Source organism: Cuculus canorus, chromosome 3 (genome assembly GCF_017976375.1).
Source record: "Cuculus canorus isolate bCucCan1 chromosome 3, bCucCan1.pri, whole genome shotgun sequence".
Taxonomy (NCBI): domain Eukaryota; kingdom Metazoa; phylum Chordata; class Aves; order Cuculiformes; family Cuculidae; genus Cuculus; species Cuculus canorus.
In genome coordinates, this window is record NC_071403.1 from 72,327,359 (window position 1) to 72,349,205 (window position 21,847).

A 21,847-nucleotide genomic window follows, 5' to 3' on the forward strand; every position below is an offset into this window, starting at 1 on the left:
GAAAATTCATGGACACAGTCTTCATCAAAAGATCATTTTGAATCTATCAGATTTAACACCAGCTGTTAAAAGACTTTCCATTTGCAACCTGTATGTATTTATTTTCTATCACTCAGAGGACGTGAGGTAAGGAAAGAGTGACCAAAACTATGTGCATGAACAATAATGAGAGTTTTCTCCATTTACGTTTCTGCCATAGCAAATATCCTCTTAATTGCATGATAACCAATAGAAACAAAACCCAACAACTTGTCTCTCTATCCAGTTTTAGAGCTTTAAAATACTTACAGCAGGAATTCATTATGAGGAGGAAATAAAATGGGAATTTGCAGCTAGCTTTTAAGAGGTTATTTAGTCTTAAACCATTAAAAAGCCTTTTAAAAAATCTTTCACATACATACTAATGCTTCTAATGCATTAATTTTTGGTTAGAATTACTAAGTCTTTTGGAAGTTTTATGATAAGTGATTGATACAGAGAATCATTATGTTGCCTGTGTTTTCCTGGGGGTGTTAATAAGTCAAGCAAATATAATACAGAATCCAGATTTAAAATAGCTCAGATGGCTAGAATTAGTAATAAAAAAATGCATAAACCTCTTCTACAGCTAGGGAAATACTCACTACAACACACAAGAAAATGTGTCACCTAATTGCTCTGTCTTTTCCACCACTACAGTGCTTTATCATCATGTCCCTTGTCCACGTCTACAGACATATCCAATTCTGCTATGGAGAAGTAACAAATTCAGTGGTATTGAGGGATTTATAAAAGGTCTTGGCCTTTGGAAATATACAGTGGGTTCTAGGAAGCATGATTATGCCATGTTTCATGGTAAAAGCTGGTGCACAGTGACAGTTTTCTTTTAATATGTCCCTAAAGTTGTGCAACTGCTGCACTGCTCCTCAAATTCCTTGCCTCCTGCACTTCTAAACAATTCTAGAAACAACTGCTAGAAATTATTTTCATTTATTTTAACAAGCTATAAAGTAAATCTCCATCCTGAATTCTGAATGAAAACGCTTCACCCAACTTCCAAAGGAATTCATTGCTGTATGGGTTCTGAATTCAGCAACAACAGCAACCTGGACTCTAATGATCAGAAAATAAATAGGACCATTAGGGAATCAATACATAGAAAATGTATTTTCTCTAAGACTGGCTAAAAAAAACAGTTGCTTTCCATATATTAAATTAGAAAAAAAGAAAGTTTTGAAAACCATCTCCTTTCTGATGTAAAGCAACAAGAATTAAAAAACATACATTCTTAGAAACACAGAACGAAACCAAGATTCAGTCACCATGCGTCAAAAGTTGACATTAAAGTCCTCTAACTACAGTGTGGGAGTCTGGATCAGGTCCTAGTCTGAACTAGGTGGAGAAAGGACTGGAATTCAGGTTTCTTCTGGTCTCACTGAAGTCAGCAACAGTTGGTTAGTGGTGCTGAGGAATGAGTACTTTTGCCTTTCTTGGTACTTTCTTTTCCAGTCTTAATGATTTCCCAGTTTCCATCAAGAAATCAGACTGAAAACACAGTTTTCTGACTTAAACAGTACTGCTGCCAAGATCAGGTTGCTGATCTTTCTCCTTCTACACCAAATTTCTGGCAGTGAACAGAAACACATGGGGCAGTAACTAAATGCATAGTTCTTGATATGTACCTAAAAGGGTCCGATTTGCTGGTTTAAACATGTACTGGATCAAAACAACAGCAGTTTGAAAATCTGTATGTTTTTTCAAGACAGATGCATGTGCCTAAAGTGGCGGGAAATGCAAATATGAGTATCCCACCTTGAATGCTCGTAGAAGAGCCAGCCAGCCGAGCAGTAGCAGAAAAAACAGGCCCACAGTGAAGCACAGCAGAATGGGATGGAAGAAAGGCTCTTCTACCTTCTCCACATCCTGGAATACGCCTTCTCTACACCCGCCAACTCACCAGAGGACAGTAATTTACTTGCGAGCAGTAACTTCTCTTGCAAGCTAGAACTTCAAAACTAACTAAAAATATCATACAATTAGAATGGTTTGGGTTGGAAGAGATCTTAAAGATCATCCAAGTCCAAACTCCCTGCCATGGGCAGTGACATCTTCCAACCAAATCAGTAAGATTCCTAAAAGCATAAGGTTGCAGGTGAAAAATTCAGATTCAGAATCAATGCTGTCTATAATTTCAATACTAACAATGCAAAAAATGTTTCTGATAATCCCTTTATGAGTAGCACATGTGTGGGAGAACATGATTCATACAAGACCATATTCCTATCTCTATTTTTAATGTTACTGTACATTATAGGAAAAATGCAGTGTGAATCTCAAATATTTTCAGGCAGAAAAGAAAGGACAATAGGGAACCAATTAGGTTTGCCAGCAACGCAACAGTGTTTGTGATGGTGCCTCTGAGGGTCAGAAGTAATATATTTGTCATGCACTGGTATTCTAGATATTACACCTCTGTCAGGGGATAGTGAAGATTAATATCATAATTAGGAATGCTGAACAACACCTCCATTACAAGACTGATAAAGTGACAATCCTGACACAGTCACAGCAAAGATTTTATTCATCGTTTTCCTTCCACCTCAATGAAAGGACATATATTATCAGCCTGGAAACTTCTATATTTTGGGGCAATGAAGCAAATCTATGACCTACCTTTTTGGCTAAAGAAGTGCAAAACAGCTGGTGAAGCTGCATGACACAACTTGAGGAGGAGAGAGTTAGAAAACAGGATTAAAGGGTGAAGTGACATGAGTAGGGGAGGTTTACCTTCCTTGGCACACAGACAAACGTGTGATCCTTCTCTGGGTTGGAAGAGACCTTAAAGGTCATCTAGTTCCAACCCCCCTGCCATGGGCAGGAACACCTTTTACTGGATCAGGTTGCTCAAAGCTTCATCCATCCTTTCCTTGAAAACCTCCAGGGATGGGGCATCCATGACTTCTCTGGGCAACCTGGGCCAGTGCCTCACCACCCTCACAGGAAAGATTTTCTTCCCAAAACCTCATCTAAATCTCACCTCTTTCAACTCTCATGGCTGACCACAGGGAAAAAAAAACCAAAAACGCTACCAATTTTCATTGAAGCAGACCAGCATTGGTTGCTGGTGCAAAGTGATGACCCCAAGACCCAAGATGCCTGAGTGCAGACCAAGTTCTGCAGATGCAGCATGGCTGCTGCCCAGAGCAATCACTTTCCTTTGTCCCAGTGTAAACCCAGAGTATAACCTACCGACTAGCAAATGTACAGATTTTCAAGCTTTAGTTCCAGAGAACAATACAAAAAAGATAAAAGATAAAACCTCTTTGTGATTCATTAAGATTTGAGCCTCAAGTTCTGAGATCTGTTAGTAGCTAAAGGAAATTTAAAACTCTACTTTCTGTTGAAAAAAATTAGAAAGCCTCGTCACTAATGTTAAGAAAACAGAAAATCTTTTTTAGAAATGAAACAGAAAAGCCTAACTTCCTCAATTTGTGAACAATTATTGCCTTTTATGTAATCTGAATGCATTATTGCAACAAGAAAATTTAAAAGAAACATGTCACACAACTGCATCTCTGTATCTGCAGCCAACAAACTGGCCAAATAACTCAGAAACCTGACAATTAATTACACCCCAATTGCACATTAGTCTTGAGTATAATCAAATGAGCTTTGCTTAGTAATCTGTTTAGCCCGCTCAGGCTATTTTGGATTTACACCAAGATGATTCAAATTGCCTCACTGTACCCACGCAGCAACCAAAGCAAACGCTCACTGACATTTGAGAGATGGGTGAGGAGGCAAAGTTAGTTACATCACTGCCACCTTTTCCCACAAGCTGAAGAGCAAGAACATGCCAACAGGTGGTGAAGAAGACACCAATAGGACTGTGCTCAGCAAGGGAACAATTCTCAGAGTAGAGAGTCAAATTTCTTCCCTGCATAGAGCAGCAAAGCAGCTGGCTTATGATAAACAAGGGAGGATGCCGATACAGCAAAGGAAAAGCAGGTTCCGCCTCATGCTGCTGCACACCTCAGAGTTTGCTGATGACTCTGAGACCAATGGATACTAAAAGAAAATGCTTAACAGCAGCTCACTCACTCCTTTTTCTGTGTCTTTAAGAATGTAAACAGAGAACCTCACTGTGTTTACATCTATGCCTTCATCTTAAATCATTCCTGTTCCTAAGTCTGCCAGTTAAAAACTGCAGCATAAATGGGAGCGTGCCGCTTACAAAGACCTTGCTACACCCATCACTCACCTCCAACAGCAAGTACATCTAGGATAACTTCAGCAAAACCACACAGTACAATTCACCATGGCATTCCTCTTATGGATAGGAAGGTAGTCCAATCTTAGAAGCATAAAATAATATGGCCTGCTTACATAATCTGCTCCACTGATAATCAGCAAACAGAGCTGGTATCCTTTTCTGAATACGTGACAGCATCGTTACAAATCAAAGCAACTCTTATTGACAGAGGGACAAAAAAAAATAATTAGCTACAGCCTTGTTTATAACAACCTGTATATATTAAAAGACAGGTTTCATATCCACTCAATCCCTGTCTCCTCTTTTATAAGCAAAACTAAATCCATTCTTCAATTAAATTAGAGTATTTTGTTAATTATTTTACTAGGTCCCTTATTTTCTTACCTGCTTTTCAAAACCAAACACTCGAAACCAGCCATACTTCTTCTGCTAAGGTCCCAGCAATCCTGAGTGAACAATTAACTTCTTTGCCTCCTCTGCCACCCCACATGTTGTCAATTCATCCTGATGCCTCTCTGTCTCTGCAGCAAATTGCAATCAGCTGTAACTTCCCAATCTTTTCTCACAGAACTGCTTCTTGGCCACAATTACTCCCCATTTTATGGCTGTGTGTTTGATTTTTTCCATTTTAGGTACAGAACTTGACGCTTTCCTTTGTGGAAATTCATCTTCCTGATTTCAGACTATTTCTCCACTTTATCAAGCTCATTTTGAATTTTAATCAGTTCTCCACAGTGCTCACAACCCCGATCCCCCCTCCTCCCACACTGGCACAGCTTGGTGTCATCATCTATCACACTACAGCTGTGACAAGGAGACATGCTGGTGGTAGTTTTGAGTTTGAATATGTGGTGAAAAGAAAGAAAGGAGAAAAGAAAATCAATGCTTTAATAATGTCAGTTTAAATAGACAGCAAAATATTTAAAATGTGGATTAGGAATAGAAACCCAGAAATCTTAAATATCTTCGAGCTGAGCACAAAACTGTGGCAAGTCTTTAGCTCTGGGGAAGACACTGTCCATTAATTTAGCCCTTGGCAGCCCCTACCTTTAACTATATGACCACATTAATAAGGAATGGGAAATATAACCAAGGGAGTTTATTTATCGACCAGGTAATATGAGGTGGATAACATAATTCTTGCAGCACGTTTAGCATTGTTCCCATCTTTATTAGATGTTTCCTGGAAACAAATACCCATATCATAAAGCCAAGATTTCATTACCTACCCTTTATTATCCCATGATTTTTTAGAATATATAAAGTTCCCAGCTATCTTATTTTAGCCTCAGAGCATAAGCTCAGGTGTTTTTCCAGACAAGCAATTAGAAGATTGGAAAGTCTAACAAAATGCTCCTATGAATTGTTCCACGGAGACCAAACCTAGAAGCACGCAACAACTGCAGCATCCCATGGCACTATTACAGCTAAGAGTTATTGCTCACTGTGCAAAGCGACTTGCAGATGTGTACATGAAATCTTGCAGTTAAAGAACAATAAATCCCCAAACCCTGAAGCCACCGCCAAAACTCAGCATTGTTGTCATCCTACAAGCAAACTGTGCATGAAGATACATGCTACCTGCTATAAACCAGCTCTTTTCAGATCAAGGGTTGATAATTTTACACTAAAACGTGCCTTACATTAGCTTTATTAGGAATTTCAAAGTACTCCCACTAATAAGTCAGACCTCCTCTTGCTATGAAAACAAGCAGTACAGAATCCCCTTGCCTTTTTCTGTTCACTGAATAGTGAATCAAAATACTACAGGAACCTGGGATATCGGAGCAAGCTCTCTGGAAAGGAAATAAACAAACCCAACTTGTCAAATGGGGCTCCCTGCTGTTGCATACCATGTGGAGCTCTACTGAGTTGCATCTGTTCAGCTATTAAACATAGCGGTGAATATACCGACAGCATTGACATTATCAAGTATGCTGAGTGGTTATTAAGGCTCTATAGCATAATCTTTTCACTTTTTATTTTAAATGGTAGAAGTTACTGTAGAGTAGTTTTACATATGATAACGCTCTTTGTGCTTGTCCCTAAATGGGAAGGCACTACTACACAATGCACAGTGAATCTTAAAAGCTCCATCTGCTATGCGAGGGAAAGGTTGGGCACTTATGCTCCAGGAACTCTCTGTTGTTCCATGGAATTCATGGGGTCAGGAAATAAACACGTATAGGGAAAAATAAGGCTTCAAGATATTAACAGGGTTTCACAGCAAAGAGGAAGAACACAATCTGTAGATCAGTGTGTAGGCAGGAAGGCATGACTCCATCAAAAGTGAGGGCTGAAGAGAAAATAACAAGAGATTGCAGCCCTAAATTGGAGCACAACTAGATCTGTGGAGGATCACAGAATCGTAGAATGGTTTGGGCTGGAGGGAACCTTGAAGATTATCCAGTTCCAACCCTCCTGCTATGGGCAGGGACACCTTCCACTGCAAAAAAGCTGCTCAAAGCCCCATCCAACCTGGCCTTGAACACCTCCATGGATGGGGCATCCATGACTTCTCTGGGCGACCTGCACAGGGGCCTCCCCAGCCTCACATAAAAAGATTTCTTCCTAACTTTTCATCTAAATCTCCCTTCATCAGCCTAAACACCCATCAATGTATTTTTTCTACCCCATCTTTCAATCCAGAGGCTCTGGATGATGGGGAGTACATGACTCAACAGCAGAACACACAGAGGGAAGGTTTCCCAATCCTGTACAAGGGGCTTTTCCTAGACCACAGAGAACGCATAATGCTGCAGCAGCAAGCATGATTTACTTCTCCCTGAGGGAATATCTGGAATTCCATTTGGTCCTAGGCTGAACATGTATTTTCACTTACATATTCTAGCACAAGAAGTTAAAGCTGTGTTAGTAGTTTCATGCAGATGTGCTGAAAGCTTCAGGATAAATTGACACAGAACTGGCAGAAGTGAAGGACTCCTGTTCCTCAGTATCCTTTATTCAGTGTAATCTAGGTAATTGTCAAAAGCCAAGAAATGCATGAGTCACCCTCATAATTCACCCTCTGGAGCATCAGAATGCTTCAGAGTAAATGGGCTTGCACATACAGAGAGATGTTTAAGCCTCTCCAAACACTTAACAGGGAAACTCATCTGTTGTTACTGGGATTGTTACATTAAGCATAAACCACCAGAACACTGACAATGTCAGTTCATTAAATCCCTATCTTCTCTGTCATTGTGGCAGAAATTCTTGGGATCAGTGCGATCTAAGCCAAAAAAAAGAGACTTTAGAGCAGCCAGATGGAAAAATTGCTGTATAATGGATAGAGAAGGCAAACGTTACACACCTAAGGTTGATGCTGGGAGAGAACGGAAATGGCTGCTCAGTGATACACTGAGTGGAGGTAGATGGATGTCAAGCATGTTGTACTCAGGTAAGAGAGACAGTGATTAGACAGCACAACAGGCAAGTTAATGAAAAGTAGATGAAAATATAACTGATAAACTGGGTTTTGTGAAATACAGATAAATTCCTGGCTCTGTGCCTTTTTCTTGTATGACCTCAGAGACTGTAGGAGTTCAGTAACTAAATCAGATGAACGTAAGAACCAGGCTCATTGCATACAGTCCTATCCTCCAGTACACCAGCTTATATTCAGTGATTTTACTATAGTTACTCCTCATCGACAACCATGGTGTAAGAGAAAAGTGAGAAAGGCTCAAGAGGATAAAACTATCTGGAAGAAAAAAGCCAACTATCTTTAAACATTAAAACAAGTTTCCAGTTTGGTGATGACAACTGAGGGATCACAGAGCAAAACCTGAATTCAATCAGTGCTCTAATTAACTAATTATGAGTTACTATTAAGGTAGTATCTCACAAAACCAGAATAGTATTAAGACGAGCTTTCCTTATTAGCACAAAGTGATTAACTATAATAGCAATGTTTACTTAAACAAATGCCTGAAGCAAAGCAGCAGGCTCTGTAAAATTGTCTCTGTCCTCTTCACCTTCCAGCAGGAGCTTCCTGGCCTGATGCAGATCCTGCTCATACCTACTTGTATTTCTGCATTTTCCTCAGGCAAATTAATAGTGGAAGTGAGAGGATAAGAACTGTTTGGAGTTAGGGTCAGAATCTGTGCAGGTCACCAGCAATGTGTTTCTCTTAGCTTTGTTCTGCACTAACAGGCAAATCTACGGTATTAAAAATTATATTGTTCATACTGAAAAACTGCTAGCATGGTCCTTTGCGCCACATCACACACTATATCCTTACCCTCATTTAAAGCTCATAAACTTAGAAGGCAGGGAATTAATCAGCCATATATCGTGTTCTGGTTTATATTCCTAAGAAACAAACCCTGGTATGTCCTGAACCTCTCCCACAGGGTCACAGCAATCCTCTTGCTTATTCAAGCTGCCATCAGGAACTAAAAGCATAGTCTAGGATACTCTGAAACTGATGCTGTGCCTTACATCTATTCTTTTCTTTTTTTTCCAAACCACACATTGCCAGCCCAAAGCATCTACAACCTGCCTACATCCTGCACTGTCACAGCTTCTAACACATTGAGTACACATGAGTTCTACTTGGGTTTGAGCCCTGTCACCCCAGGCATGCCCACAAGGGAGGAGGAGGGAGTCCAAATCTTCTTGTGTCTCTCTAAAAGTAGACCAGAACAAGGCACTAACAGGCTAGGAAATATTATAAGGGCTGACGCTACTATATTACTCAATATAAGCATCAGTGTATGCTTAATATACTTGTTTAGTCTGGAGAAGTGAACACTCTGAGGAGATCTTAGAGCAGCCTTCCAGGACTGAAAGAGGCTACAGAAAAGTGGGGAAGGGGCTCTTGATCGGAGTGGAGGGATAGGATGAGGGGGAATGGTTTTAAGCTGAAAAAAGGATATTTAGATGAGATATTAGGAAGAAATGTTTTGCTGTGAGGCACTGGCACAGGTTGTCCAGAGAAGTCATGGAAGCTCAGTTCCTGGAGGTATTCAAGGCCAGGTTGGATGGGGCCTTGGACAGCCTGCTTTAGTAGGATGTCCCTGTCCATGGCAAGGGGGATTGGAACTGGATGATCTTTAAGGTCACTTCCAACCCAAATCATTCCATGATTCCATGATGATAATAAAATACACAATAGATATAATAAGCAGCAAAGTACATGTAGGGCAGGTAGACAAAAGAGGCTTAGCTCTTGGAAATGACTCTCAATCATCCAGAGTTTTCATTTCCCAAATAATCACAATAATTAACTACAGTTTTGCACTTCTTACTTTGGGTAATCAGCTGGGTTTCAGTGAACATCTCAACCATTCTGCTACTGCAAAGTATTTTTTAAATCTTAACATGGTTGCTAAAATTTCAGCTACTAAATTTTTCCTCAGCTCTTTTTATGCATGACAATGTTCTGAAAGGGTCACTGCCAAGTTATTGAAATAGCTGTGAATTTTGCATGCAAAGAGGTGGGTATTGGTCTCTTCTCCCAAGTAACAAAAGATAGGACAAGAGAAAATAGCCTGAAGTTATGTCATAAGTTTAGATTTGATATTAGGAGCAATGTCTTTACTGAATGAGTGATGAAGCACTGGAAGAGGCTTCCCAGGGCAGTGGTGGAGTCACCATCCCTGGAGGTGTTCTAAAAGCCTGTAGACGTGGCACTTTGGGACATGGTTTAGTAGGCACAGTGGTGTTGGTCTGACAGTTGGACTGGACGAACTTAGAGGTCTTTTTCAACCTTAATGATTCTATGATGTTGGCTAGTAACCAGTGCAGGGAGTTTGGGATTAAAAAGACCTGATTAGACTGGTACGGGTCTTAAATATCCATGGGAGAATCTAATGTTAACTAGGAAAGGTGCTGCTACAGAGGCAAGATGGACTATTTATTTATCTGTACATTATAAAGAAATTCTTCTGTCCTCTTTTCTGAAACCAGAAATTTGGTATTTATGTATGTGTAAAAACCTAGTTACAAAGGCATATGTCTCCTGATTTTGCCTACAAGCTTATCTGCTTTGTTTTTGCTGCTTTTGTTCTTTGATTAAACAGAACTAATCAATGGTCCTCATCAAGGTCTTCCATGTGAGTATGCCATCTATTCACCATCTGAAGTGACTCCTCTGTTCCTTTAACTATACTGAATGCCTCATGCTGTGGGAAAGAAAGGATATGTAATCACTGAGACCTCAGGGGGCTGCCACCTGCTTTCAGTGGGATTCACTGGGGGAGCAAAATATGCATAGCACGTGAATTTGTGTTTGACGACATGGCAAAAAAAAAATTAGGTAACAGGGGAAAGGGAAGAGAAAAAATCCTTGAAAATAAGACAAGATATAATCAGTACTGTACTTCATAGCTTTAAAAGTAAGTGTGAAAAATACGAGCTGCTTTATGAAGAGGTCATGAGCCTCTTCAAGTTCATGTTAATTAAATACGCTTGCTTTCTGCTTGCAACTCCAAATTGGTCCACTTCAGAGCTCAAAAATGCTGGTTTTGTTATTGGTATAACATGATTTGACCCAATTCCCTTCTATTCTTAATATCTTTAGTATTTATTTAAGTTAAATAAGGTCCCAAGAAAATTAAGTTCCATGTTTACGTTCTCTTCTCGTGCTGGATCAACAGCCTCCTTTGTGCAAGAGTAAAGTCAAAGGAAGACTGGCCATCAAATTCAGTGAAAAAGTTTTGGATATTTAGAAGTTCAGTCAACAGATAGATTCAAGTTATAGTGTGATCCTAGAATCATAGATCCATAGAATTTTTTGGGTTGGTTGGGACCTTAGAGATCACTTAGTTCCACCACCCTGTGATAGGCAGAGACACCTTCCACTGGATCATGTTGCTTAAAGCCTCATCCATCCTCGCTTTGAACATCTCCAGAGATGGGACTTCCACAACTTCCCTGGGCAACCTGTGGCACTGCCTCACCACCCTCACAGGAAAACATTTCTTCCTAATATCTCATCTCAATCTCCCCTCTTTCAGCTTAAAACCATCCCCCCCTTGTCCTATACCTGCTCTCCCTGATCTAGAGCCTTTCTTCGGCTTCCCTGCAGGCAATCTTGAGATACGTGAGATCTGAAGGGATCTTAAGAGTCCACTATCTAATCTGCAAGATCAGTTCATACACCACTATGGCCACATGTAATTCTCTCCATATTTCTATCAGGTTATTCTAATGTACATGGGGCCACCAGAAGTGTTTTAAATATCTACTCACCCTCAGCCAGGCTCTGTATCTTTGCTTGAAGAAGGAACCTCAGGAGATTAATCAGTGTTGAGGGCTGGAGCGTTTTGAGACTTACACATGGTATTTTAGCTGAGAACTTAGGACCTCCTGGTTGTGCAGTTTTCCCTCAACAAGGGGCTAGTGGGTGATGATCCCATTATACAGAAGCTTTAATTCACCCCAAAGCACAAAGGGAGCAGGATATATAAGGGAGTTATTAGCTGGGTAAGGGAAGAAGTGAAAACTTCTCTTCATCCCAAGGCAGAGGAAGTAGATGAAAAGAGTTATTTCCCTAAAGTACATTTCTAGGCTGGGCAACCAGGAAATCCCAGCTGGGAAATTGGACCTGCCCTACCAGCACCAGGATTGCTCCTTGCAGCGCTCCATGGTGGCAATCACAACCAAATTGTTTAATTATATCAACTGTACAAATTCCATTCGCATTTTTCATACAGTGCAGTATCAATCTGTTCTGTGCAAGAATTAGCACATTTCCCAATGTACTCAATGATATCACAGGTCTTTTCCAATCAAATGATTCTGTGCATCTTTCAGGCACTGGAACAGGCAGCCTAGAGAGGTGGTTGAATCACCATCCATGGAGGTGTTTAAAAGACAGGTAGACAAGGTGCCCAGGGATATGGTTTAGTAGCGGACAGGTACATTGTACTCGATGATCTCAAAGGTCTCTTCCAATCAACTGATTCTACGATTCCCTAACATTCTTTCAGGAATTTGGCCCATTTATGGCAAGGATAGACTACAGCTGCTCAGTGCATGATAGCAGACTGTGCAGAGCATTCCAGATGAGGCGTTCACACACAAATTATATCATAAAATCCCTTTTCAAGGTTTTTTAAATCTACATCTCTGCTAATTCAAAAGAATACCTTAGTTGTATATTTTCAGGTAAACACTTGACCATTTCAGTGATTTATTTATTTACCTTCCTAAAAACTTAGATCTTTAGCCTGATCAGTGATGTGAATGATGGCCGCATTTAACACAAATCCCCTAGATTAATTCTTTGCTCTCATTCTAATTACTTAATGCTTGTGCATATTGAACTGCATTCTCACCTGCCTGTCTAGTCCCGTAAATGATTCTTTTTTGATTGCACTGCTTTTCATTTTTCAAACCCATAAGCAAATCTGGAAAACTTTCTTTCATAGTCATTTTTCTTCATTTTTAAGATTACAAATAGCCTGGTTGCTGAGATTTTTGTTCCCCAAAGAGCAGAACAATCACTGCCCACAATAGTTAAACTTCCTATACATTATATATATTATTGAGGGGGGATAAAACTCACAACAAAAATATAACAATATATATAATCATAATAGGGAAATAACAACTATTAGTAGAATTCTGGATTAGAAAACATCAACCTTAAGAAATTTTCATGTGCCCCAAGGTACCACAATATTAAATCTTATAACTCTGATAAACATAATGATACAAAGTCTTTCCAGGGCTCCCGAGTGATCCTTGATGCCCACTTAGCTGATATGATGATGGCCTGGTTTTCAGAGGAGCTGACCACATTCAGCTTCCATTGACTTCAGCCACTGATGTGCATGCTCAGCACTTCCAAAATATCAGATTACTGAAACCTACTTCTGGTTTTTTTATAATCCTTCCTGGATATTAATAGTTCAATTTAAAATTAATTACTGCTTGATGCATATAGAAGCCACTACTGGCCTTAAAAAGTCTTAGATACAAATATAATAATAAGGAATGCCATATTTGAAAGATTATTATTAGACTACACATTATCCTGGAAATATTTTTAAAAAGAATCAACTCTTCCTAGGAAAATTAATTAGCTCTGATACAAATCAGTAAAATCAAAGGTATCTGTACCATCAATCTCACTGAAAGTACACCCAACTCTCCAGGCACTGATCCAAATACAATCAGGTCAATAAGAATCTTTCAATTGACTTTACAGTAAGCATTAAGCCCAAGATATGTAAAGCAGTCAAAAGAGAATAAACAAATAAACTTAAGTTAAGACTCTGCAGTTTTTTCTCTGGTGCATTCAGAAGTCTGATCCTCAAGTTTTACCACCGCTGTTCACTTGAGGAAAGGTCATTATACTTGCACAAATTAAAATTACTTATATATTATGCATATGTACAACAGAATCTAACAGAGTCAGCTATTAAAAGCCTGCTGGAGAATACTGCATATATATAACTAAGAGACAGGTGCAGGGGAGAAGGAAATCGTAGCCCTTTAAGTTTGCCAGATGTTCCCCAAAAGGAGTAGGAAAAAAGTTGAGAAGACTTTTGCAGAATACTCCATTAACTTAAAGTTGAAAATCAAAACTGAATGTGTATTTTTTACACAAAAGTCAACATTTCATTTGGAGATACTAAATATTTCCCTCTTTCATAAAAAAAACTGAAGTACGTCGTCCACAAAACCCAAATAGATCAGAAAATGGGGAAGCCTTAACTTCCTTTCAAACCAAGAGAATTTTTGGACCAAAGCTGACAAAAATTAACAAAAGCTTTCACTCGATTTTTACCCTGATCTTCCTCATCAAGAAAGTTTCAAATGCAAAATATCTATCCCACAATATATATTTTAATTCATACAGCTTATATACGGCTGGGGTGAAGAGCACAAACTGAGTTTATCCATGATCCAAACCCCAGTTCTCAGTAAGACAGACAGTATTTCCTTCTCTATGACTGTACACCTCAGTCACCAACTGTAACTCTGAAGGCTTCACAAACACTTTTTGAAAATATAAGTAGAATACTGATTAATCTGTTATGCCAGTAATGCTGCATCTTTGGAGTATTTCAGGTTTAGGTGGGTTATACCTTGCATACATTGATACTATCCGTCCTTAATCAAACCATACTTCTCCTTGTAACGTTATCTTTTAAAATAGATTTCCACACTTTCCCATGACAGCATTAGTCTCATTGGATTATATTTTCCCTATAATAATTTTGTCCTAATAAAATTACAGAGAATTAAATAAAAAAATACCCCAAATCTACCCCAAATTTAGTTTCTTTTAGAAGAGAGGAGTGGTTTTCCCCAGCTTCCATCAGAAGAGGTTTAGGACAATGTTCAAAACACTTTGACATCTATCTGCCTTATGCCTCATTGTAAACTTTAGAGTGTTTATTATCAGAACTATTTTCACCACATCACCTACTTCAGCAGATCCATAATTTCTGCAATAATCTTAATTAGTAATTTCTCCCTGCTTGAGATAGGAGAAGGGAGCCTAGTTCAGCTTAAGGAGCTCAGCTCCAATAGGCTGGGTGTCTTTTCTAGAATGCCAAAGCTGTAAGATCTAAAAGGCTCTGCTGGCCTTATGCTCACCCAGACTTCTTGTTCTCAATCTCAAAATCAGTTGTTATCATAAAACCATAGAACACTGGGTTTGTGTTCCCAAAATATTTTGATTTTAAGACAAATAACACAAACAAGGGAGACACAGAACCTGCTGACTCTGTTCATCAAGTACATAAAATATTACATTTTGGTATAGTTGAAGGTCTTTCATTTTAACAATGCAACTTACAAATGTGGCATAATTTATACTTTAATCAGTTTTTAAAAGTGGCTTAAGTTTATTGGTGGAAACCTACCCTTCATGTCTTCATTAGTTGAGCAAATATTACTCACGCCAAAGGACAGAATGCCTGTTTCCTATGCTACCAGCATTACCAGAAGATATAATTTAAAAGGATTTATTAGCCCTTTGAGGCACTATCTTTGTTCAACTTCACTTTGTTCCTCACCATAGAATAGCAGGAAACTTGAGGCAGCCACGGCACAGTGTTTGTGAAAGGTAGTGGCCTAACTATATCTGTCTCTACTTTTCTGTCTAGTGACTTGGAGAGCGAGAAAAGCAGAGGTAGGACAGGAATCACTGACAGAACTACCTGAGGGCTTTAGAAGTCAATAAAAAAGCCAAGTGCAGAAGTGCACTGGGTGATTAACTGAACATTGTGTGAATGAGGTGCTGCCATTTTCTGTTTGGCATGGATGTGGACCATGCCAAGCAGAAGGGAAAGAAAGGAGGATTGTACAGTAATTCTCAGAGCTATCTGAGGAAGTGGTAATAGACTTTTAGGCATGGTATGTATTTCCTCCTGAACTAGGTCTCCCAGCAGAGACTGCAGAGACCACTTCCAAAACAGAAGTCAAATGATTGCTATGGAAACTAATTACTGCATCTCTGGATGACTAAGTCACTTTAGCATCCTTTTCTTGAAGCACGGGAATGCATATGTGTCATAGAAACAAACAGTCCTTTACTGGCTGCTACTGTACAGGTGGAGTTTATAATAATCTACCTTGGAATTTAAAATATTTGCACTGGAACTTGTAAGCATCTGGCAGCAGTAGATTACATTTTTTTTTAAGTGTTTCTGATATTAACAATGGTTATTTGAGGAGGTTAAGTGATTACTCTAAATAAATGTCTTTCTAACCTAAGGTGTGATTCAGCTGATCAAGTAGCAATTTTCCAAATCAGAATCCCTTATGAGCTTGATTTCATTATTAGGTTTACATCACCTTTAAGTAAACAGAGTAATAAAGAGGGCAAGCACATGTTGACGTGCCATAATCAAACTCATAATTTGCTCTTCCATCCCTAGAATGAAGAAGGTTAAGAGCAAGCCACCTCATAGCTCTGTTCTCACACATCCCAAATAAGCGCCCTTCCCAACATGCTAGTGAAGATTTGGATTCAAATTTTTCAACTCAAAGCCATAATTGCATATTGAATGAACTTTGCCATTGTTCTGCTGAAAATACACTTAAAATCAGTGCTTACACATCTGCCCCAGATTTTGTCAATCAGGAGGATGTGAAGGATTAATGACCTCTTGGGTAAAATAGAAGCTCAATAAAAGAAGAACCAGTTTCTATCATACAGCAATACTGAATCCCAGCATAATTAAATCACAACTATATCCATGCTACAATGTTATAGTTGATATAACATGGGTAAGTTATCCATGCACAATGCATCTCAGTGTACAAAGGCATTTATTGCTCACGCATATTCATTATACGAACAGATGAGTAGGTGCACACAAAAGAACGCATAGAATTAGACTCTTCCCTCCTTCCAGTTTTTCTCCTTCCACTACTCAGAGCTTTTATGTCTTTCTGGTTATTTAGTAGATTAGATATTCTTAGTGGCATCTCACCATTTGTGCAAGAAGGTAGTTTTGAACAACATAACCCCCCCACTACTTTTATTACTGTTAGTTTAATGCAGTAGCTGCTGATATTGAAGAACTTCAATCCAATAAAGTTTTCAAAAATAACATCTACACAAGCCTCTCTGTTTCAATCTTCTTCATTTTTACAACTGTGATGTTTCACAATATCTTGCCGAGCTAAAGTAGATCTCAGGTAAAATTCTCAGAAGTGTCTACAATTCCATGACCTTTAATAAGTTTTATGTTCTTTGGCACCATGAGTGCTTTTAAAAACGCTGCCTTTCAACTTGCTTTTGAACATTATCACTATTTGAAATAGATTTTGGGAAATTATATCCCAACAGTTTTCCAAGCTTTATGTGACAGTCATGGTCCTTAAAAAATTCCTTGTCAGATGTCTTACAATTTCTGGTCAGTCCCTTAGTGTTGCCACTCTAGAGAGAGAGCAAAGAGAAGCAGCTCTCAAGCTAGATCTCTTTCCAATGAAATTGCCCGGTCACCATGGATTTTGTTCCAAAGCAGAGCAGGCTTCAAGTAGGTTTGCAAAGACAACAAGAGGAGGCCAGGATCACCTCACAGAACGTCACGGATAAAAGCTCTTTTAAAAAGACCAGTAAAGTATAATTTATTATTTTCCCCATCTCCGTTAATCAGGTAGAGTTTCTGACCTCAGAAAACTCACAATCATTCCTTAAATTATACCATCTGTTGCTACAACATGGGTATAAGAAAGTTACATGGAAAATAAACACCCAAAACCACTCATGAGCTGGCAATAATTTTTGATCTCCAACTCAAAATTAATGAACACAATGTTTGGTTTAAAATAGAAAAACCAAGGCTAGACAGCAGACTGCATGAATGTTTTGATTTGATTGGCTTCAGGTATAGTAAAACTACAAGAAGAACATTCCTTAACATGATAATGAAAAAGAAAACACTGCAAGAAAGTAACCTTGTTGTCCACAATGGGTAGATCTGGTCTCAGATTGCAAAGAAAGGGAAAAAGGATGATAAGGCACCTGATGTTAGAAATGGGTTTGGAAAGCAAACTTTTTAGTTTTCTTCAGCAACATAGTACTTGCCTTGAAAAATGTAGGCACTAAGATTTTCTGGCCCCTGGGAGAAGTTGCTTTGTTCACATTTTTAAATTAAGATTGTACAATACCATCCTGCTGTTCTGTCTGTGCATTTCAGCATAAGAGGAGGGCATAGACAATCTCTGAACTGTATTTAAGGCCTTCTTTCTTTATTTATTTACTCAGGTCTATAAATAAAAATCGCCTTGGTTCACAATGCAAGAGTGCCTTTACAGGAATAAGGAGTCTGGGAAGACTGAATACAGTAATTCCCTCTAATTTTGAAAATGATCACTGCTGAATGTTTGCTGAGGGTAAAAGTGTAATTGGTTATGGATCAATAAGTAATTTCATTCAAAAGGAATTCTTATGTTCCTGAATGTAGACAGATTCTTAAATCAAAATCAAACCAATACATTAAGAAAGTTGAGACAGATCTAAACAATGAAATTTTATACTGGTCTAGTTATGTTTATCCAGACCAATCATTTATTTGCATTGCAATAAAAATCCAGACGCTTTCAATTTTGATTGCTAGTTATTTGCTTTAAGGCAGCTGAAATTACTTTTTTTAGACTTCCTAGCTTGACAATCTTGCTTTCTACTTAAGATTTATCATCACAAAGGAGTAGTGAAATCAGAGGATAAATTCTAGTAATAACAATAAGCACAGTCAATTGTGATACACTGTAATTCCCTCAGCAGATTCCAGGCTCAGTCCTCCAGGATTAATATACCTTCCTCTGAAATCCTGTTTTATGTAATTAGATTGCAGTAAACAGTTATATTTGTACAGGTATCATGGTATGATTTTTAATTGAAAATCCATACAAAGCAGCACTCTATAAAGTAACAGGCAGAATGTCAGAGACCATGTACAGTTTCGTATACTATAAGCCATTATCATTCGGTTCACTATTAACCCTAAAAGGCTCATTAACACACTCTTGTGTTTACATTAAAATAAAATACTCCCCTCCCTCAAATATAAAAACAATTAAGACAAGAAGAAATATCATGCACTTGTTAATAATACTTACAATATGCAGCTCTAAATAATCTCCAAGCCCAGTAGAACTGTCCACTCGAACCAACACCGCTTCTTTTTGAACAGTACTAAACCCTATTGCCAGTCTGTCCGCACGAGTGCTTGGCCGATCGTTAGGTGGCCATGTGTAAGTGATTTGTCCACCGCCTTTGCTAAAGATATACGTTGTTCCCGCTGTAAAACAGAAATTAAAGATAATTAGCTCACTTTCACCAATGCAAACACACATGGAAATAATGTGTTCTACAAAATCAAGATGTTCTCACATATAAATGGGTTCACAGAGCCAAGCAAGACTACATTACAACATGAAGGGGTCTTTATCTCTGAAAATTTTTCAGCAAGCAAAATATTGGTGCTTTTTACATAGCATAATATACACAGATTATAATATAATTGCATATGCAGCAATCTACTCTAAAGAGTTCATATGTTTCTCTGATGTGCAGACATGGATGAGCTGAACCAAATGCTTGCCCAACATGGGTCTATGTTGCGAAAAAATATCAAGTAATTCCAGTTATCTCATGACTGACAATAAAATGCAGCTCCTTATTTACACAACAAAACCAAGATGCACCCTATGATATATCATCCTGCCCAGAGAAGCAAGATGTTAACAAATATATGCAGATAAGACTTTTACAGATCTGAGGTTTATCAGCTTGTGACAGATGGAGGTAACAAATGGAAACACACTTTACTTATTGTGTAAGGACAAGAAGATATCAGTCTACCATCTAAGTAAGCAACGTCTTATTTGCATAACATTCAATGCATAACATACAAGAGTAGAAAACTTTGCACATTATCTCCAGCATTCACTTACAAAATCAATAATGTGTTTTAAAAAAGTGTTGTAGTCTGAAACCACTTAGCACTCAGGCGCTTAACTTCATCACCAGCATATTTCCTCTGAACTAAAATAGCAGCATATCCGGGCATTTTCCATCTAAAACTCATATCCTAACAACAGCAAATAGCAGGCAAAATTGTGCACGCTCTTGACCTTTCATTTGTAAAGCCACTACAAGCTGTTCGCTCTTTTAGAATTATAGAATCATAGAATGGCTTGTGTTGAAAGCACTTTAAAGATCATCTAGTTCCAACCCCCTTCCATGCCCACGGACACCTTCCACTGGATTTGGTTGCTCAGAGCCTTGTCCAAACTGTCCTTGAGCACCTCCATATGGAGCCTCCACAGCTTGCAACCTGTGCCAGTGCCTCACCACCCTCACAGTATAATGTTTCTTCCTTATATGTCATATATAAGCTTTCAGCTTAAAACCATTCCACCTTGTCCTATCCCTGCACTTCCTGATAAAGAGCCCCTTTTCAGCTTTTCAGTAGCCTCCCTCTTTTCTATGCAGATAGGACAAACCTTAGGGTGATAAGTTATCATGTTGCTAATACAGATGTTTTATACTAGCTGTTCTAAGCTGGCTCCCTGTGTGGCTACACTCAACTTTATTAAGTGCAGTTCAGTTTATTACCCCAAATACTCTCACTATGTATTTCCCATGTCCATGTAAGGAGACAGTGCATAAGAACGTAATTGCCATTTTATCTCTTTTTTTCAATTTGACCAAAAATGCTGTGGGCATACAAAAAGGATTGAAAATTCCTTTACATGTAGACTCTTAAAGCTGAAAACAAGAAAAGTTGTATAGCTAGACCACTCCTTCAATATCCAGATGTCTCAAAACCTACTCTACTGCTGAGTGTCCATCTCAAAGCAAAAATATCACCTGGTCTTTTTGAAAATATATCCTATATTTATTTCTAACATCACTTTTCCTTTATTACATCAATTTATAATATTTTACTCACTGAGTATAGCACTTAAAAAAATGTAAATCTCATTTTATATCAACACACTTGCAGGATAGCGCTATGCTTCAAATAGATTTCTTGGCTTTTCTCTTGATGGCAAAATACCAACCTGCATATGTTTTAGGAAAACTTGTCAACTCTAGCAAAGACAAACACAATAACAGATCAGATATCTAAGGTTTCACTTGCAATCCAAGTGAAATCAGGGTTTATCGTCACTGTAAAGGTTGTGCAAGAGCAGTGAAGATACAGGCCATACCTTAAAAAAGCTTGTTAATGGGCAAATGGTGTCTGGTTTAGGAATGTATGACAAAAACTTCACCTCCTGCTAGCCCCTCCCCCCTTTTTCCTCATATGTAGTGCTCTGAAATGCACAATAATGTATTTCAGTAATGACAGTTGGATCTCCAGTTCTAGTACATCCCAAAACAAAGATACATGAGACAGGTAATATCATTCTTGATGGTCCCCAAGTTCTCCTCTCTGCTGTTTGTGCTGACTTCAAATCTCAAGTCAATTAAGGAGTAACAGTTTGTACCTTCGTACAATATGTGTCACATTGGTGTCTGTAGTGAAAGGATTTATTCTGTGTTGATGAAAAACTGAAGGCTTGATCCAAAGCTCATTAAAAAAAGTGACAGCCTTTCTGTTGACTTAATAAAATATTGTGTGAGGTCACGAATGCAGTTCTTACAAGTAACAGAAATGAGAAGGCTAATAAAAAACAATTCCTTAGACCTCAACTCACAGATGAAAATGTTGGAATACTACATAACATTTAAGTGGGTGTGCATAATTCTCCTTTTCTTGGTTGTAACAGATGTGTTTACCCAATATAAAAGACAAAGAAAAAGCTTGCCAAGTAGTGGTGGAGTCATTCTGAATACAATGACCCAAAAGCAAGACTCAGAACTGAACAATGAGAGGCTGTTGTTGTTCTTCAGAGTGAATCTTTGTCATAGTTTTTGCTAAATATTGCCCTTCAAATAAACTGATGAAGGGCAATTCATTCCATACTGCAGCCTCATTGTAGCCAAGGCCAATGTCAGTAGGGTAGGATAAATCTAGCTGTAAATCTCAAACTACGCAGAATCAACACCAAAGTTAGAAACTTATCTTTTATCCACAATAACATGTAGCTTATGCTTTTTATGAAAAAAAAAATCCCTGCTTTACAACTGCCCATTTCATAGCACTTCAAACTAACTGTGTGCCTGGT

General features: G+C 38.5%; 1 protein-coding gene across 30 annotated transcripts in view; it reads right to left on the reverse strand.

Annotated features, from left to right (window-relative positions):
* Positions 1–21,847, reverse strand: part of NRXN1 (neurexin 1) — a 771,544-nt gene that overhangs the window by 228,458 nt on the left and 521,239 nt on the right. For all 30 annotated transcript variants that reach the window (XM_054061852.1, XM_054061851.1, XM_054061849.1 and 27 more), the window contains one exon: positions 18,788–18,969. In XM_054061852.1, coding sequence (XP_053917827.1) covers positions 18,788–18,969 — 182 coding nt within the window. The remainder of the gene's footprint in view (positions 1–18,787; positions 18,970–21,847) is intronic.